Raw genomic sequence first — 16,859 nt, forward strand, 5'->3', positions numbered from 1 at the left:
TGTAGATGCTAGCAGTGAAAATCCCAATAAGAGACCGAGATTATTATTTTCGAATATCTTCAGTGGCCAAATTCACCCCAGGTATATAGAATCAGCATAGAAATGGATAAGTATATTACATTTTTTATAACTTGGTGATAAAAATATGAAAAAATCATTTTTTCAGAATTTTCGGCTGGTTCATTTTGCCCCAGGTTACATGTGTAGGGCTAAAAATGCGCACATATATCGACTTACAGTAATAAGAAGAAAAAAAAAATTTTTTTTGATCAAATTTTCAGGGGGGCCTACTTGTCCCAGGGGGCCTTCTTGCCCCACCCTCTCCTCTCCAAATGAATCATTTTATAAACGTGACATTATATTGTAATTTGACATTTTTTATTTTTTTCTGCACATAACAGCAATTAACGAGATTTGACGAGACGATACGAGACAGGCTGTAACGAGACGAGACCGAGATCGAGACGAGTGTCTGATTTTTTTCAATTCACGAGATCGAGACGAGAGTTTGAAATTCTCGCCTCGTTTCGTCTCGTGTGAAACCCTACTTATCGATAAGATTTAATAAAAATTACTTCCATACATTATAATAATTGTGATGCGGCATAATAATTTTTCATAAGAGCATAATAATTTTGTGGATGCTTCCCTTACTGTTTCAAGTTTCGTCGACAGCATAATAAAAATTAGTAGGTTTTGAACCAACATTTTTCTCCGTGTATCGCTGTGAGTTGACAGTAATATTACTGTGATTTCTTAATCATTTAATCCTGGATCTGCTTAGTTTTCATCGAGATTTAGGGGCAATATTGAGATTCTATATTCATTGATTCAAAGATAATAATAATAAAATTAATAATAATATTATAATAGCAACAATAATCCTAATCTTGATTTTTCAATAAATGATTTTTCTTGTTTAAAAAAATTATTTATTATTTCTTCGTACGACTTCATGTAATTCCTCTGGAGGATTAAATGCTATTTTTTTACCCTTGGTAAAGAAGGAATTTTAATTTTTTTTAACGTGTGATGGGACTCGAACTGCCGACCCTTCGATTGAGAGCAGCTTGAGTCATGTACTTTAGCTGCTCGGCCACCACACGCATTTGGAACTAAATATTTAATCTGTTACTTCATGCTATTCAATACTATATATACTCAAGACTAAGCTATAAGAAAAATTATTTTATTGAATACTATAAAATTAAAAGAATTCGATATTTATAAAAAAAAATCTTTGCCTTCATTTGTAAATCATCAAGTTTTCTTAATTTAAGAATATTTTATTTTAAATTATGATAAATAATAAATATTTACTATTGAAATATTAATCTAAATGATGTTCTCTTTATTTTTTGCAATAGTTTAAATTCAATTTATACAGTTTTGAAAAAAAAGTTATTCAATTTTTTTATTTATTTATTTATTTTTTTTTTTTTTTCATAATTCTGAAGAATTTCACCGTCTTAAGCTTTTATAAAATTAACTAAATTAGATAAAATCAGATAAAGTTTCGCTCGGAAATTCCTAAAATAGCTAAATTTATAATAAATAAAGTACATATGTGCCCAAATATTTGATAAACTTACAAATAATTATAGGAGCATTTATGAAATAATTGATATTATTTTTTTTTAATTTCATTTCTATCGATTAATGACAACAAAAATTCAAATTTTGATTACGAAATTGGATTAATGATAGATGTACCGTATCAGATCGCTATCAAAGTAGAGTTAAATCATGGAGAAAACACTAATAATTTGCTGTGAAAATATCATAGAGTCACAGTGCTAATATTACTACACTGTAAAAAATCACCGGGGTAAGTCCAAGCGGTGTAGGTGTTAAAATTATCGCTGTTAAATTTACCCCCGAAAGCGGTGTGAAAATAACGCCGCCACCGGTGTAAATATTCTAGACCGGTGTTAAAATAACGCCGCCGCCGGTGTAAATATTCTAGACCGGTGTTAAAATAACGCCGTCGCCGGTGTAGATATTATTTACCGGTGTTAAAATAACGCCGCCGCCGGTGTAGATATTATTTACCGGTGTTAAAATATTTTACTTTGTGAATATTTTTACTTACTCGATCACTATACTTATTAATAAATGATATTCTTTATTAATTTTCATAAAAAACTGACATTTTTTGTGTTTTATAATCTTTAAAGTTAATACTCCAAGCGGACGAAATTTACCCCGCTTTTACACCCGTATTACTCCGCTTTTACACCGGTTACCCCGCTTTTACACCGGTATTTTTAACACCGGTGTATTACTCCTCCTACACCGGTGTAATTTCATTTTTACACCGGGCGGAGTTAAAACGAGTCCATTTTTAACACCGCTCTTTTTACAGTGTAGGTCTCCATGGAATCACAGTAAAACCACTATGAACTGACTGTGAAACTATTGTGAAGCCGTAGAGTTAACACCATCAGATTACTATGGAATCACAGTGAATTCTTAGTGAAACCACGATAAACTTACTGCAAATCCATGATAAAGCCTCAATGTTACCATTGTCAGGTTACCATAAATCGATAGTTCATCGACAGTAAGATTATCATGAAACTATGGTAAATTTATTGTAAGCCTACCAAAGAATCACAAGTGAAATCACAATGGAACTACCATAAAATTACTGTAAAATTACTACAGAACCACAGTGACGAAATGGCACAAAATGACTGTGAATTCACTATAAAATTACCGTCAATACACAGTAAACTCACGGTAAAATTGATTTCACTGTGATTTCACTGTGATTTTACAGTAACTCCGAATCCGCGAGGTACCATGCTTAAAATTTTTGAGAGTGCTCAGAAAACTTTCAAATTTGGAAAAAAAAAAAAAAAAAAAAAAAAAAAAAAAATTGAAATGGGAATCCTCGAAATAATTTGAATTTTGGTCGAAAAATCAAGTTTAAAAATAGAAGGACCGTCTGAATAATTTTTTTCTGAAAACTACATTCAAAAACGGAGGAAATGAAAAAAAATAATTTTCGTTTTGTCCATTTTTGGACAGATGCTGGCAATTCAAAAAAAAAATTTTTTTTATCATTCATGCAATATAAGTGCTATCTTAGCGCACGCTCTTTTGTTCGCCAAATAGCTGTTTGCCCATTCAACTGCTTCCACGACATTTGTGTGCGTTAAACGATTATCTGCGTGCGACAAAAATTTGAGTGCGACAACTTTTTTTCAGTTAGGTGAAAAAGTTTGAAAAAATTATGAGAAACGTTTTTGATGGGGTAGAAAAAGAGGAAAAATTTTTAGCCAAATCTAAAGGGGTCGGGTTCAAAAGTGGTCGATTTGGCGTGGAATGCCCCATATATATATATATATATATATTAGGGTGGTCCTTATTTTGGACATTTTCGAATTTTTATGCTCCCAGAGGCTTATGTGGTTCGAAATAAAGAAAAAAAAATATCCTCAAAGTTTCAGGTCTCTATCTCCATTTTAACCCGTGCCGCACAGCGATGTAAGTTTCCCATTTAAATAACACGGGGTTTTTGGCATTGAACGATTAAGTTTTTATTCCGGCTAAAGTAATTTTTCGAAAAATTTGAAACTCTGTAGACTTTATCCTCACTCTCTAAAACTAAATAAGTGAAAATTTCACTAATTGAAATAGTGATCTTAAAATTCACTACAAAATTAGTGATTTTGAATTAGATTCACTAATTCATTAGTGATTCCCCGGATTCTACAATGATTACTAGTGGCGCCTCGCTTAAGGACTTTTTATTCTATCGTTGAATTATCAAATTCAGGGCAAAATTAATTACGATAATTTTTAAATACAACTGAACAGTATTAATTCAAGTAAGTTAATTAAATAAAAGCTAATTTAGTTGCTAAATAATACATCTTGTTATTTTTTAATAGCTTTATATTTTTACTCCAACTTTTTTTACCGAACCTGAATCAAAACCATCATTGACAATAGATTCAGGTTATGAGTTATAATTATGATATAAATATTTACCGTATGAAAGTAATTTTAATTGTTAATTTAGTCGATCAAGTTGCTAAAAAAATTTTATAATCAATTACAAATAATAATCATAATAATAATAATAATATTTTGATACAATATTATTAGCAACGATACAATATTTTTCCAAATAAATCCTCGTCAACAAGTGAATTAGTACATTTTTGACTAATTCAATCAGTGAAATTTTCACTAATTCTATATGTTGTTTTTTTTACTAATTCAAAAAGTGAATAGTCACTAATTCATAGTCGTATACTTTAGACAATTTAGATTAGTGAATATTCACAAGTAATTAGTGGTTTTTCACTAATTTAGTTTTAGAGAGCATATTAGCAGCTACTCCTCAGAATTTTTACAGATTTTCAGCTACTATAATTTTGGGGATACAGCATGATGAAAAACAGAAAAAAATTATTTTTTTTATTTTTAGCTAAAATTTTTTTCAAATAACATATCAAATCAGTCTGCATCCTTATCAGAAGTTCTTACTTTTTTTCATCCTCGCACCTGAGTGGGTGAACGGTATATCTTTGTTGCACTAATACAGTAATCAGAAACTTTGCATTAGTGTGCAGTAAAGTGTTCCTTAAATGGATTTTTTAAATTTATTATGATCACCTCACAAACGGTTTCAATTACGGCAGAAAAAAATTCCCTTAAAGTTTGAGCTCTTAATTCCAACGGGACCACGTGTCGCAAATTTTGTTTTTGTGATTTTTTAAGTTTATTATATTTATTTATAAAAGAGATCTATTTTATTAATAATTTATTATAGTTAAAAAATTGTAAACATATAATTATTTCGATATTATAATACACAAAACTACCGACCTTTTGTTTATTATTTATTGCTTAAAACAAATAATAAACTTAAAGGTGACCAACTTATTTAAGCAAATATTGAAAGAAATTTAATTTATTGATAATATTTATCAACTGTTAAACTGAGACATAATATGATTAGTGGCATTGATATACCGATCTCAGATATCAATTGAATGCATTATGTATTTTTGAAAAAGACACAGAGTCAAATAACATAAATAAAAATATTTCTTGAAAAAATCACAAAAAAAATTTTGCGGTAACTCCTCCCGTTAGAATTAAAAGCTTAAACTTCAAGGGAATTTTTTCTGTTGTAATTGAAAAAAAATGCTTCTGATTACTGTATTAGTGCAACAAAGATATATCGTTCACCCAGTTAGGTGCGAGGATGAAAAAAAGTAAGAACTTCTGATGAGGATGCAGACTGATTTGATATGTTATTTGAAAAAAATTTTAGCTAAAAAAAAAAAAAATAATTTTTTTCTTTTTTTCATCATGCTGTATCCCCAAAATTATAGTAGCTGAAAATCTGTAAAAATTCTGAGGAGTAGCTGCTAATATGAGGATAAAGTCTACAGAGTTTCAAATTTTTCGAAAAATTACTTTAGCCGGAATAAAAACTTAATCGTTCAATGCCAAAAACCTCGTGTTATTTAAATGGGAAACTTACATCGCTGTGCGGCACGGGTTAAAATTGAGATAGAGACCTGAAACTTTGAGGATATTTTTTTTTATTTATTTCGAACCACATAAGCCTCTGGGAGCATAAAAATTCGAAAATGTCCAAAATAAGGACCACCCTAATATATATATATATATATATATATTTATTGGAACTATATACATAATTGAATATTTATAGGTTTCATACCAATAAAGTCTGATCAGATTTAATCATACATAGACATATATAACTACATATAAGTTTATATCAGTCATGCCTGATCAGATCCAAACAGATATAAACTTATGCACGACTATACATGAATTTATATTAGCCATGTCTGATCAGATCTAATCATGTATAGACTTATATATGATAATTATATATGGGGTTATAACAGTCAGGTATGATTATATTTAATTATATATAGACTCATATATGATCAGACCTGATCATACATAGACTTATATATGATTATATATGGAGTTAAAACAGCCAGGTATGATCTTATCTAATTATATATACTTATATATAATCCGATCTGATCATATATAGACTTACATATGGGCTTATAACAGCCAGGTATGATCAGATCTAATTATGTATGGGGTCATATACAATTATATATAATTATATTTGACCCCATATACAATCATGCATGATTATATATAACTCTATATATGATTATATATAATCATATATGATCATATATATGAATATATATGATTAGACAAAATCTTTTTTCATCGGGGATACTATAGATTATTAAATTAATATGAGAGTAGTCCTAAATTATGTATACGAATCGTTATTCTGACGATACGTCATTTGAGGATACAATGGATAGTCATTCTGGCGATATTTTTTTCTCCGTGTAACTGTTTACAGTTATAAAAAATCTTTTTTCATGGGGGTGTTCACTGGGTTATATATTATTACTCTGATCTAAGTCAAAACTCATTCAAATCTTGATTTTGATCACTGACATTGATTTCTGCCTCAATACATTTACTTCATAGAACATAATCGGGAATAAAAATTTAAAAACCGCTTTTTCATCAATGATTTTCGATTCCTAACTTTTCAAACCCTCGCAGAAAACCTAACTTGTCAGAGCTTGAAAAGTATAGTGTTTCAAATAATACAAAAAATTCCAATTGTCTGATTCGAATCAAAAACTGATATTTTGTTTCGCTACGAATAATTTGTAGGTTTGAATACCCCTCTCCCCGCCAAACTCATTGGATCTGGTTGTAGATCTAAATTATTTTTTCTCAGGAATTGACTTTGATTTTTTTCTTTTTAAATAAACGCATGCGGTACACCTGCATTCAATTTCATAAAAAATAAGTACATTTTTAATCAAAAAATAAATATTATATAGATTTCCGGGATCTCTGATTGTTGGAGTTTCATTCTTGTTGATGAAACGAAAAATAAAATTCAATCTCCGGCAGCATATTTTGCCTAAATAATACCCTAATAGCACAGTTTGCTTTAGCAAAAGTTTACTTGAATTTTTCCTCAAATTTCCGTCAACTTCGGACTTTTCCGTTTTTGACGACAATTGATTTACAACTTGCTATACAATTTGACGTAAATTTACTACCAGAATTAGAATGCAAATTCACTTCAAAAGTTGACTAGAAAAAATTTTTCGTCAATTTTCAGACAAAGTTTCACATCAATTTATTGTTAATTTGACTTGAAACATTGTAGGGTATTTTTTCACCCTCAAATTGTCGACACATTCATGTATAAATTTGCTTACCTTCTGAAATGGTAAGAATGAACATTACCGACTTTTTTTTTCTAGTAAAAAGTTACCACTAAATTGAGCAAAAATTAACCGTAAATTTTTCTTTCCAACTTTTGCTGTCAAATTGTCTGCAAATTCGGGCAGCAAATTTCAGGCAATTTCAATGTCAAATTACTTTCAATATCAAGCTAAAGTGGCTATTAAGGTAAGTACTAATCGGAAAAAGTACTGGGCATGCCATCTTGAGAAATAAATGAGAACTTGATCACTTCGGATTGATAAAAATTTATCGCTATTGCAGAGTTCTACAATTCTAACGCCATAATGCCACTTGTCAGTAGTTTTTAGCGTCTCTTGTTAGATACGTCATTTTTTCTCCCTTTGAGTGTATTTTAAAATTTTTTATTTGTTAAATAAAATATAACTATTACCGAACATCAAGTTATTAAATTTGAATTGATTATATTAACTTTTATAATTACTATTTTAATGTGATTCAATTTTTAAAATCATTATTTATTTTATTTATAAAAAAAATAATAGAACAGCTGTTTTTAAAGCTCTAAATTAAAAAAAAAAATAATTATTTAAAAATCTATATTTAATAAAATAATAGTTTCTATAATATTAACAAGATTACAGATAATTAATTACTACAAAATAATAACAAAGTAAAGTTTAGTGTAAATTTGTCAATAAAGTTTTAAACTGAAAATAAATAATAATACTAATGAAGTGTTTGAGTAAAAATGACGCACATTCGATTTGACACTTTTCGCTGCATATTGATTTTATTAACAACCACACTTGTTGCTAACGGAGATTTACAAAATCTCATAGAATTACAGGTAATAATGAGAAATTTAAATACTGCATTAATCTACAAATTTATTCAACAAGAAAATAAAATCGTAATATTATTAAAAAAATTAATTTTTAATTTTTCTTTTTAGCATAGACGACACTTACCTAATACTAAATTTGGACCAGATGATTATGCTGAATATTCTGATAATAATGAACCAGCGCCAGCGGAAAGTGATCCTAATTGGGATAAAATACCTCTGAGAAATGTTGAATTATCTGGTAACAAACCATTAATTTCTGAATCTATCCAACCAGATTTACGTTCAATATTTGAATCAGGTAATTAATAAAATGTAAAAATATTTTTTTCTTATCACCGGCACTGAAACTGAGAATTTCAATACTTGTTTTCCCAGTCGAAGAATTAAATTTTAGACCAATGCAATTTAGCGGAGACAACTGATCACTTTACGTCTGTTAAATTAGGTCCTGACTTACTTTTCTCTTGTCAAATCATATTTTTTTATTTAAAATCTCTAAATATTCCTGTCATTCCAATAAGCAACTTAAACCTAATAGTTATGTTTAAAAAGTTGAAAAAAATATATGAATTTCAAAAAAAAAAAATCATTAAATTAATAAAAAGTCATTATTTTCCCATGAAAAATCACTTAAATTTGCATATCTAAAATGTAGCGTTATTTTTCTGCCGCTTTATCGACCAGAAATTAGCCTATTTCGACTGTCTCCAGACATTAAAAGTCCCAATTTCAATGCATTCGATATGAAAAAAATAATATAAAATAATAAAATATTAATCAACAGGTATAAAATGGGATGAAAATTGGAGTTCAGAATTAAATTATGGACAACTGTCAGCTGTCGATTTAGATTTAGACGGCAATATAGTACTTTTTAGTAGACGCGAAAGAGTCTGGGGCCAAGATACTTTTAACATTGAGAATACATTTAATCGAGAATATGGACCTATTAAACATAATACAATAATAATATTTAATAAAAGTGGCAAAGTTATATTAGAGTGGGGTAAAAATATGTTTTACTTACCACACGGATTAACAATTGATTATAATGGAAACTACTGGCTGACAGATGTTGCTATGCATCAAGTATTTAAATTTGATGGTAAAGATATTAAAACTTATTGGGAAGCATTTAAAAATGTTCAAAATAAAACTCATGATATTACTGATGATATAATAAATGATAATAAAAATTTATTTAATAACAGTATTATAAAGCCTACGCTAATATTAGGAGAAGCATTTGTGCCAGGTAATGATAATGAAAGATTTTGTAAACCAACAGCAGTTGCAGTTGCAAATAATGGTGATTTTTTTGTAAGTGACGGATATTGCAATTCAAGAATTATTAAATTTAATAGTAAAGCTGAGAGAATATTAATTATTGGCCGTTCTTCTACGATAAATAATCATTTTATCTCGCCTTATACACTTATAGTACCTCACGCTTTGGCACTTTCTGATGAATTTGACTATTTATATGTTGCCGACAGAGAACACGGCAGAATTCTGTGTTATTATTCACAAAACGGAACTTTCCACAAAGAATTTAAAAATCCTGTTATTGGTACTAAAATTTATAGTATCGCTTATTCGAAAGAACGTCTTTATTTAGTTAATGGAGGGGATCCATATTCTTTTAATAAATTCCATGTACAAGGTTTCGTTATTGATATTAATTCTGGTCAAATTATAGCACAATTTGGACCCAATAATGATATGCTTGCTCCTCATGATATTGCTGTTTCTGATGATGCTAGTGAAATATATGTTGTTGAATTAAATAATAACAGAATATATCGATTTTTACAAGGTACCGTTATTTATTAATTATATATTTATTATTATGATAAGTTATTATTGATAACATTTTTTACAATTTCATATTTTATTTTGAAATTTTATAGCTTTCAATGCATGAATTCACTTCATACAATTTTGAGATAATGACATTAATGTTAAAAAAAACATTAAAGAAGTTTTAAACTTGGAAAAATTATTTTCGAATGTTAAAAATATATTTTGATCCTCAACGGTTACTTCTGGCACGAACTATAACGATATCTAGAGATCAGTTGGCCCCAGCGTCTTTAATCAGTATTAAAAATTAAACTGATCATTATTTTTACTTGAAATTTTATAGAGATATTATTTAAACTTTTTTATAAAAGTAACTATTGATTGTTATCATGAATTTTTTATTTTGAGACATTAAAAAATAGCTAAGACAAAAAAAACCGGAAAAAGTAACTTTTTTCATAAAATTAGGTATAACTTTACTAATTTTTAACATTTTCATCTAATTCTTGTAGAAAATTAGTAGGGAATAAATTAACTTTGACATAAAATCGATGAAAAAGTTTAACTGTCCAAAATGAATGTTTATTTTCGTAAATCAGGTGCAAAATTTTCCGTCGGAATGTCGGAAGTTATGAAGAAAAAAGTATAATTGGTTTTTTGCAAATATCTTTACAAATGTTGAGTTATTTTAAAAAATGAAAGAAACCTTTTTTTTTTGTAGCGCTTTAAATTCTTAATACAAAAGTTATCTTATACTTTTTCAAAAACTGGATAGCTATTCAGATATTTTAAGTTTGAAATCCAAAGAATTGGATAAAGAAATTCGAAGTTAAAAATTGCATAGGGTCTTCTAAATTTCTTGGGGCCGTTCACAGTTTAAATTATTATCAAAATTAAGAAATTTATTTATTGAAAATGCTTAGAAAATAACATAAAATTTCGTCAAAAAATATAAGTATTTATACAAAATTTATATAAATCTAATCAAAATATTAATATATTGTTGTCTAAAATTATTCTTTATTCATTTATTTAATATGCATTGAAAATTTTTAATCTGCTATTAAACTGAACTTTCATTTTATTTAAAAATTAATTCTAAACTATTTTTTAAATAAATAAATTTTTAATTAATGGAAAAAAATTTGTTGAATTTATTCTCTATATAATTCTTAACAATTAGTTCCATTGTGAAATCAGCGAATCAAAAATATTATTTATCATTGATTATTTAAATCATAACAAGAGATTTTATGAGTCAAGGAAAAGATAAGAAATTATATTGTGTAATATGTATGATAAGTAATTCAAAAATATGCAATTGCTATGCTAATGAAGGCTAATTTAATTTAATTATTATTTGAATATAATTTACCATTCAAATTATTTGATTAAATTAAAGAAAAAATGTTATCATCGCAATTTTTTCTTACTGATATTGAAAAAAGAAGCTAAATAATACTTGTTTTATAGATGCTAATTCAAACCATTCAGTAAAAATAAATTCATCTCTAACAAGCAAATCTGCAGATTCGAATTATATAACTCACCATGGATTTGTTCCTCTGACAAGTGATAGTTCCAGTGATAAATCGTCAAGAAATATGAGTTTATCAATATTACTATTAACAATCATTGTCAGTGTAATGATTTTTATTGGTCTGTGCGTCGGAGTTGCAGCAGTTGTAGCAAGATGCCAAAAGAGAGGTAGTTTTTCTCGATTAGATGAAGCTAGTGTAGAATTTACTAAATTAGTTGATAGATAAAAAAAAATTAATTGTTAATAGTTGCATGCTATAATTTATTTTTATTTTTTCGCTTTTTTTTAGTAAATCAGTGTATAGTTTTAATTATTTATAATAATTTAATGTGCTTTCCAGCTTTCTGTTGCACGCATGTGATTTTGAATAATTAATTTGATAATTGTATGATTTTTTTATAATTTTCTTGTATAATGATTGTTGAGAAATTTTGGTAATTGTTTAGTTTCCAGGCTCTATATAATTTTAGAGTTTTTCAATAGTAATATCCATTAGTAAACTCACTCAATCGGTTCAGTTTGATGGCAAATTGATAAAAATTCGCTCAATTGGATAAAAATTACAATTAGTGGTTAAACTATGTATTCCTACAGGCTGGAAAATATAATAAATTAAAGTAAAAGACCTTAAATCCGATCAGTGCCATCAGTCGCTCACTTTAACTGATTAATGCGTTTCTATAATTTTAAAAAACTAAAAAAATTTCAAGTAAAAAATTATTATTGATAAATAATTATTTATGAATCTAAATATATATTAGAATATGACGTATCAAAGAAATTTTTATTTTATCAGAAATTTAAATTAAGTGACTGCTTTCAAAATCACACCCAGCCGGCCATCTTAAGGTAGATTTTTCTAAAATCTTCCTATTGTACTTGTCCGCATGGTTAATTTTTTAAGGAATTTTGCCATAACCTATCATAATTGGTTAAGTAGGTTCCAAAAATACTACTCGTTAATAAATTTATCTATGGGGCATTCCACGCCAAATCGGACGGTTTCAAAAATTGTTTTTTCCGATTTCCTTAATTTTATGGTATTTTTTAGTACCCCTCAAAAGAGGCTTCCTGGTAAATTTTAAGATTTTTTTTTAATCAATGGTTCAAAAAATATCGAATTTTTTTAAAAACCGCTCTTTATATGGTTTTTTGATCATAACTTTCGTAATAATTGACTAATTGACTAATTAGTCATCAAGACATTAAAATTGTCAGATTTACTTTTTTAATAAAATATAAAATTTCTAATATTTTCATAAATTTGCATGTTGTTATACTTTAAACCTCATTTTATTGGTTTTAATTTTTAAGATTAAAAAATTTCAGAAATTTTAATGTTCTTGAAAAAAAAAATTTTGCTTACTCAGAATCGATTAAATTTACAAAAATCGATTCTTGAGATTGATTAATCGATTCTGAGAATCGAAATTTACTAAAAAAATCTGTCTATCGGTTTACCCTGCAGGCCAGCCCTAAAACTTCCCGCTATTTTCGAGCTCCTTGAGCTCGAAAACATTGATGCGAATACATTTTCGAGCTCTTCCAGCTCGAAAATACTTTTGTATGCCATTGTTTTCGAAAAAAACCTTTTTTACTATTTTTTCTCCAACGATATCTCTTAAACGAATTGACCGATTGAGACGGTTAAGGTGACAATCGGCGCGTTTTATAAAGTTCTAGAGCTGATTAGATTTTGAAATCGATTGATTCAATTTTTCGTAGATATTCGAAAAAAAACGTTTTTTACTATTTCTTTCATCAACGATATCTTTCTAACGAATTAACCGATTGAGACGGTTGAGGTGGCAATCGACGCGTTTTATCAAGTTCTAAAGCTGATCAAATTTTGAAATTGATTTATCTAGTTAATTTTGAGAAATTTCAAAAAAACCGTAAAAAAAAATTTTTTAATTCTTTCGACAACGGCTTCTTTTGAACGAATGAACCGATTTTGATGGTTGAGGTGGCATTCGACGCGGCTTATAAAGTTTCAGAGCCCAATTGATTTTTGAATCAATCCATCGAGCACATTAAAAGTTATCCAAAAAAAACATTTTTTAAAAAATTTTATTTTTGGAATATATCCGAACGATCCCTACCGATGTAGCTCAATTTTTCACAGTTTGTAGGAATTTATAAGCCGCGTCGAATGCCACATTGACGATCAAAATTGGTTCATCCGTTCAAAAGTTACAGAATATTTACATACATACGTACGTACGTACGTACATACGTACATGCATACACATATACATACACTTGGACATCATCGTGAAATTAGTCAGAATAACTTCCTAGAACCTCAAAACGTCAAGATCTGATAGAAATTCGGTTTTCGAAAATCGGACCGAAATCAATAACTTCCCGAATTTTTGAAAATTTTCAATTTTCTTAGCGGGAAGTTAAAAAAATCCGAATCGAGAATCGATTCATTATCTTAAGTTTCCATCCCTAGTCCTTCAGCTGAAGAGGAGAGAGACCGTATACATTTTGTTGGCCAAGGATGTTCTCAACGGTTTCTTACGTGTTTTGGGCCGGAGATCGGAAATCTAGTCCGTTTTGTTCGAAAGTGGTGCAAACCGTTTTTAATAACAATTTAATTGTTTAAATCAAATAACTCCCGAACCGCTGATTTGATGGGGAAGTTTATTAAAAAAAAAAAAATGTTCAGAATAAAAAAATACGCAAAAAAGATATCATAGTGTTTTTTTATATCTCAAATTTTTCGCAAGATATGACGAAAAAACGAGCCAGACGCTCGGAGCTTTCCTTCTCACTGTCAAATCAACACAATATTTTAACATTTACTGGTGTCACTTTTAACGTACATGTTCGTAACTTTTTTACTCATCGATGTTTGTTCCCTGATTAAACAAAATGATTAAAAATGATTTCACACGTTAAATGTCCATAAGAGACAGGATTAGAAATGATTTGAAGGATTAAAAAGTATTTAAAATGATTAAAAAACAAATCATTTTAAATCATTTTTAATCATTTTGTTTAATCAGGGTTAAATCTGTCTTAATTTTGACGAAACATTTTTTTACTGTGTTTAAGATGAGCGTTGGATCATAGAAAAAATATATCTCATTGTAAAGTCAAGAAATAAACTGTAATCTTGAATTGACATACTTCAGTTACATTGATTAATGTACGAACTGTGTATTAGTAAAATAGATATAGTCTAAGACAGAGTACGTTAACATCAACAAATTTATTGATGAATGTTCCTATATTCAGAACGAAATTATTAATCTGATGATATTTATTAAACATTTTCAATAATTTTGATGGTCTACTTACATATAAATTTTCTAGGAATTAAAGTTCTATGTCAAATTATGCATACTAGCAGAAAAATCTTTGAGACTGAATAAGTATTAAATGAAATCGGGATAAAAATATGAAAAATCCACTTACATTTTAAAAACATTTTTACATACTACAAATACGACTTTCATAAAACAAAAATGTTTTTTTATATCAAATCCTCACTTTTATACTCGCCGAAGAAATTTATTCAAAAATCATACGTAAAAATTTGCATGTTTGTTATGCAATAATAGGAAGCGTCATGGATTTAAACAGCTACCAAAGTTTCGTTATATTTATTTAATAGATAAAGTTTTCATTGTTTTTTATATTTTTTTTACTTGTCATGTTTTTAGTAAAAAAAAACTAATTTACTTATGCTGTGATGTACTTGTTATTAAAAGCTCAATAAATAATTAAGCTGCATTTATTTTTGTTTTTGAATAATGTTATGTTACTTTACCGTTACAATTGAAAATAAATCAATTGAATACATAAACTTAAAATAATCTATTTTATTTTTATCATACAGGATGCTTATTGTCTGCTCGTAAAAGAGGTTACTGGGCGAATGACAGTAAAGATAATTTTAAATTATCAAGTTTATTAAATGCTAGGCAAAATAAAAATTTTAGAATTTTTGACAAACGCCCAAGTACTCGTGACTTCAGTAAATTAAATACAGAACCTGAATCAACTGATGATGAACATGTGGAAGATAGTTTGATTATATAATTTAATTATCTTAGTATTGAGAAAAAATTAGTATATTACTAACCAAGAGGTTTAAACCAAGAGGTGAATTCATCACAAATTCCGACAACCACACGGATTACGACTCTCTACCGTCCTCCGCGGTGTGTAACATACTTATTTTTATCAAGTTTGCACCTGAAAGTTAAAATTTTCTGCCATACCTGCACTGAAAGCTTAAATTTCTGCCGTGCTTATTGAGAAGAAAGTCGTACTTTTCTCTTATGAGAAAACAAATGAAATAAATTCATGTATGCGCCATTCTTCCCGCAAACAGTATTAAAAATTTAAACTTTCAAGTGCAGATCTGGTGATAAATAGTATACCCACCACGAGGAAAGATAGGACATCCTAATTCACGTGTTTGCCGCCTTCGGCTCGGTTAGGCATTTACACACACGGATCGACATGTCCTACTTTCCCCCTTGGGTGTGTAATATACTTCTTTCTGAAACTGAATTAGTGAATATTCACTATTTGCTAGTGAATTTCGATAATTTACTTTTAGAGAGTAAATTTGCCTCTGTATGCAGAAATAATGGCGCATGCGCTAGTTTTTATCATTTGTTTTGTCATAAGAGAAAAGTTTGACTTTTTTTCTGCTGAAGAAAGCAGGAAATGAAACTTTCGGTGCAGGTATTATGAAAAAAAAAAACCGTTTTCATTTTTTTTGTTTTTATAAATAACACTAATTACGCAATGACAAATAAATACATTGGTTAAAAACAAAATGAAATACCAATTAAAATATGTATAAGATTATAATCAAGTCTGAAAAATTCTAGTCTTCAATCGCTAGTCATTAATGTTTAATTATTTAATGATAATAATAATAACAGCAAAACATTTTATCTCACATATCGAATTAATTTAATTCAACATTCCATTAATAAAACACTGTGAAAAATCGGGTTTTATTTAAATCTGAACTCACTCCGTCACTTGGAGTTCCGGTGTTTAAAAAAAAAACCACTTCGCATACGGAGTAAACGGGGAGTTTATTTTATCAGCAGGGTGATTTCAGAGTGATCTGGATTTTATTTAAATCCGCATTCCCTCCAATTCGGAGTTTTAACGTTAAAATAAACTCCCTTTCAGATTAAATTTTACTCCGAGGGGATTTATTTAATTTATTTATTAATAAACAGTTATCCGCTCCGCATTCACTCCAGATTTAATCCGTGTTGATTCCCCAACTTTTTTACAGTGTATTAAAGAATTATTTTTTTTAATGTAACTTTAAAATTTATGTTTTAAATAATTTTGTTTTGTCAATTAAAAAATTAGCTTGATTATTAAAAATAGATAAGGGTCTTAAATTTCAACTGTAAGAAACGT

General features: G+C 28.3%; 1 protein-coding gene across 1 annotated transcript; it reads left to right on the top strand.

The window, feature by feature from the left end:
• Positions 1-7,757: 7,757 nt before the first annotated feature.
• Positions 7,758-16,241, top strand: LOC130678768 (peptidyl-alpha-hydroxyglycine alpha-amidating lyase 1-like). Its single transcript, XM_057486222.1, has 5 exons — positions 7,758-8,107; positions 8,213-8,405; positions 8,892-9,923; positions 11,384-11,617; positions 15,301-16,241. Exons 1-5 carry the CDS (start codon positions 8,009-8,011, stop codon positions 15,501-15,503), a joined length of 1,761 nt encoding a protein of 586 aa, XP_057342205.1. The 5' UTR covers positions 7,758-8,008; the 3' UTR covers positions 15,504-16,241.
• The last annotated feature ends 618 nt before the right edge of the window (positions 16,242-16,859 follow it).

Source organism: Microplitis mediator, chromosome 2, assembly GCF_029852145.1.
Source record: "Microplitis mediator isolate UGA2020A chromosome 2, iyMicMedi2.1, whole genome shotgun sequence".
NCBI classification, from domain to species: Eukaryota; Metazoa; Arthropoda; class Insecta; order Hymenoptera; family Braconidae; genus Microplitis; species Microplitis mediator.

Coding starts and splice junctions, on each gene's coding strand:
- LOC130678768 (XM_057486222.1), top strand. CDS start 8,009: ATGACGCACATTCGATTTGACACTTTTCGCTGCATATTGATTTTATTA. Junction 8,406..8,891: donor ACGTTCAATATTTGAATCAG/GTAATTAATAAA, acceptor ATTAATCAACAG/GTATAAAATGGGATGAAAAT. Junction 11,618..15,300: donor AGCAAGATGCCAAAAGAGAG/GTAGTTTTTCTC, acceptor TTTATCATACAG/GATGCTTATTGTCTGCTCGT.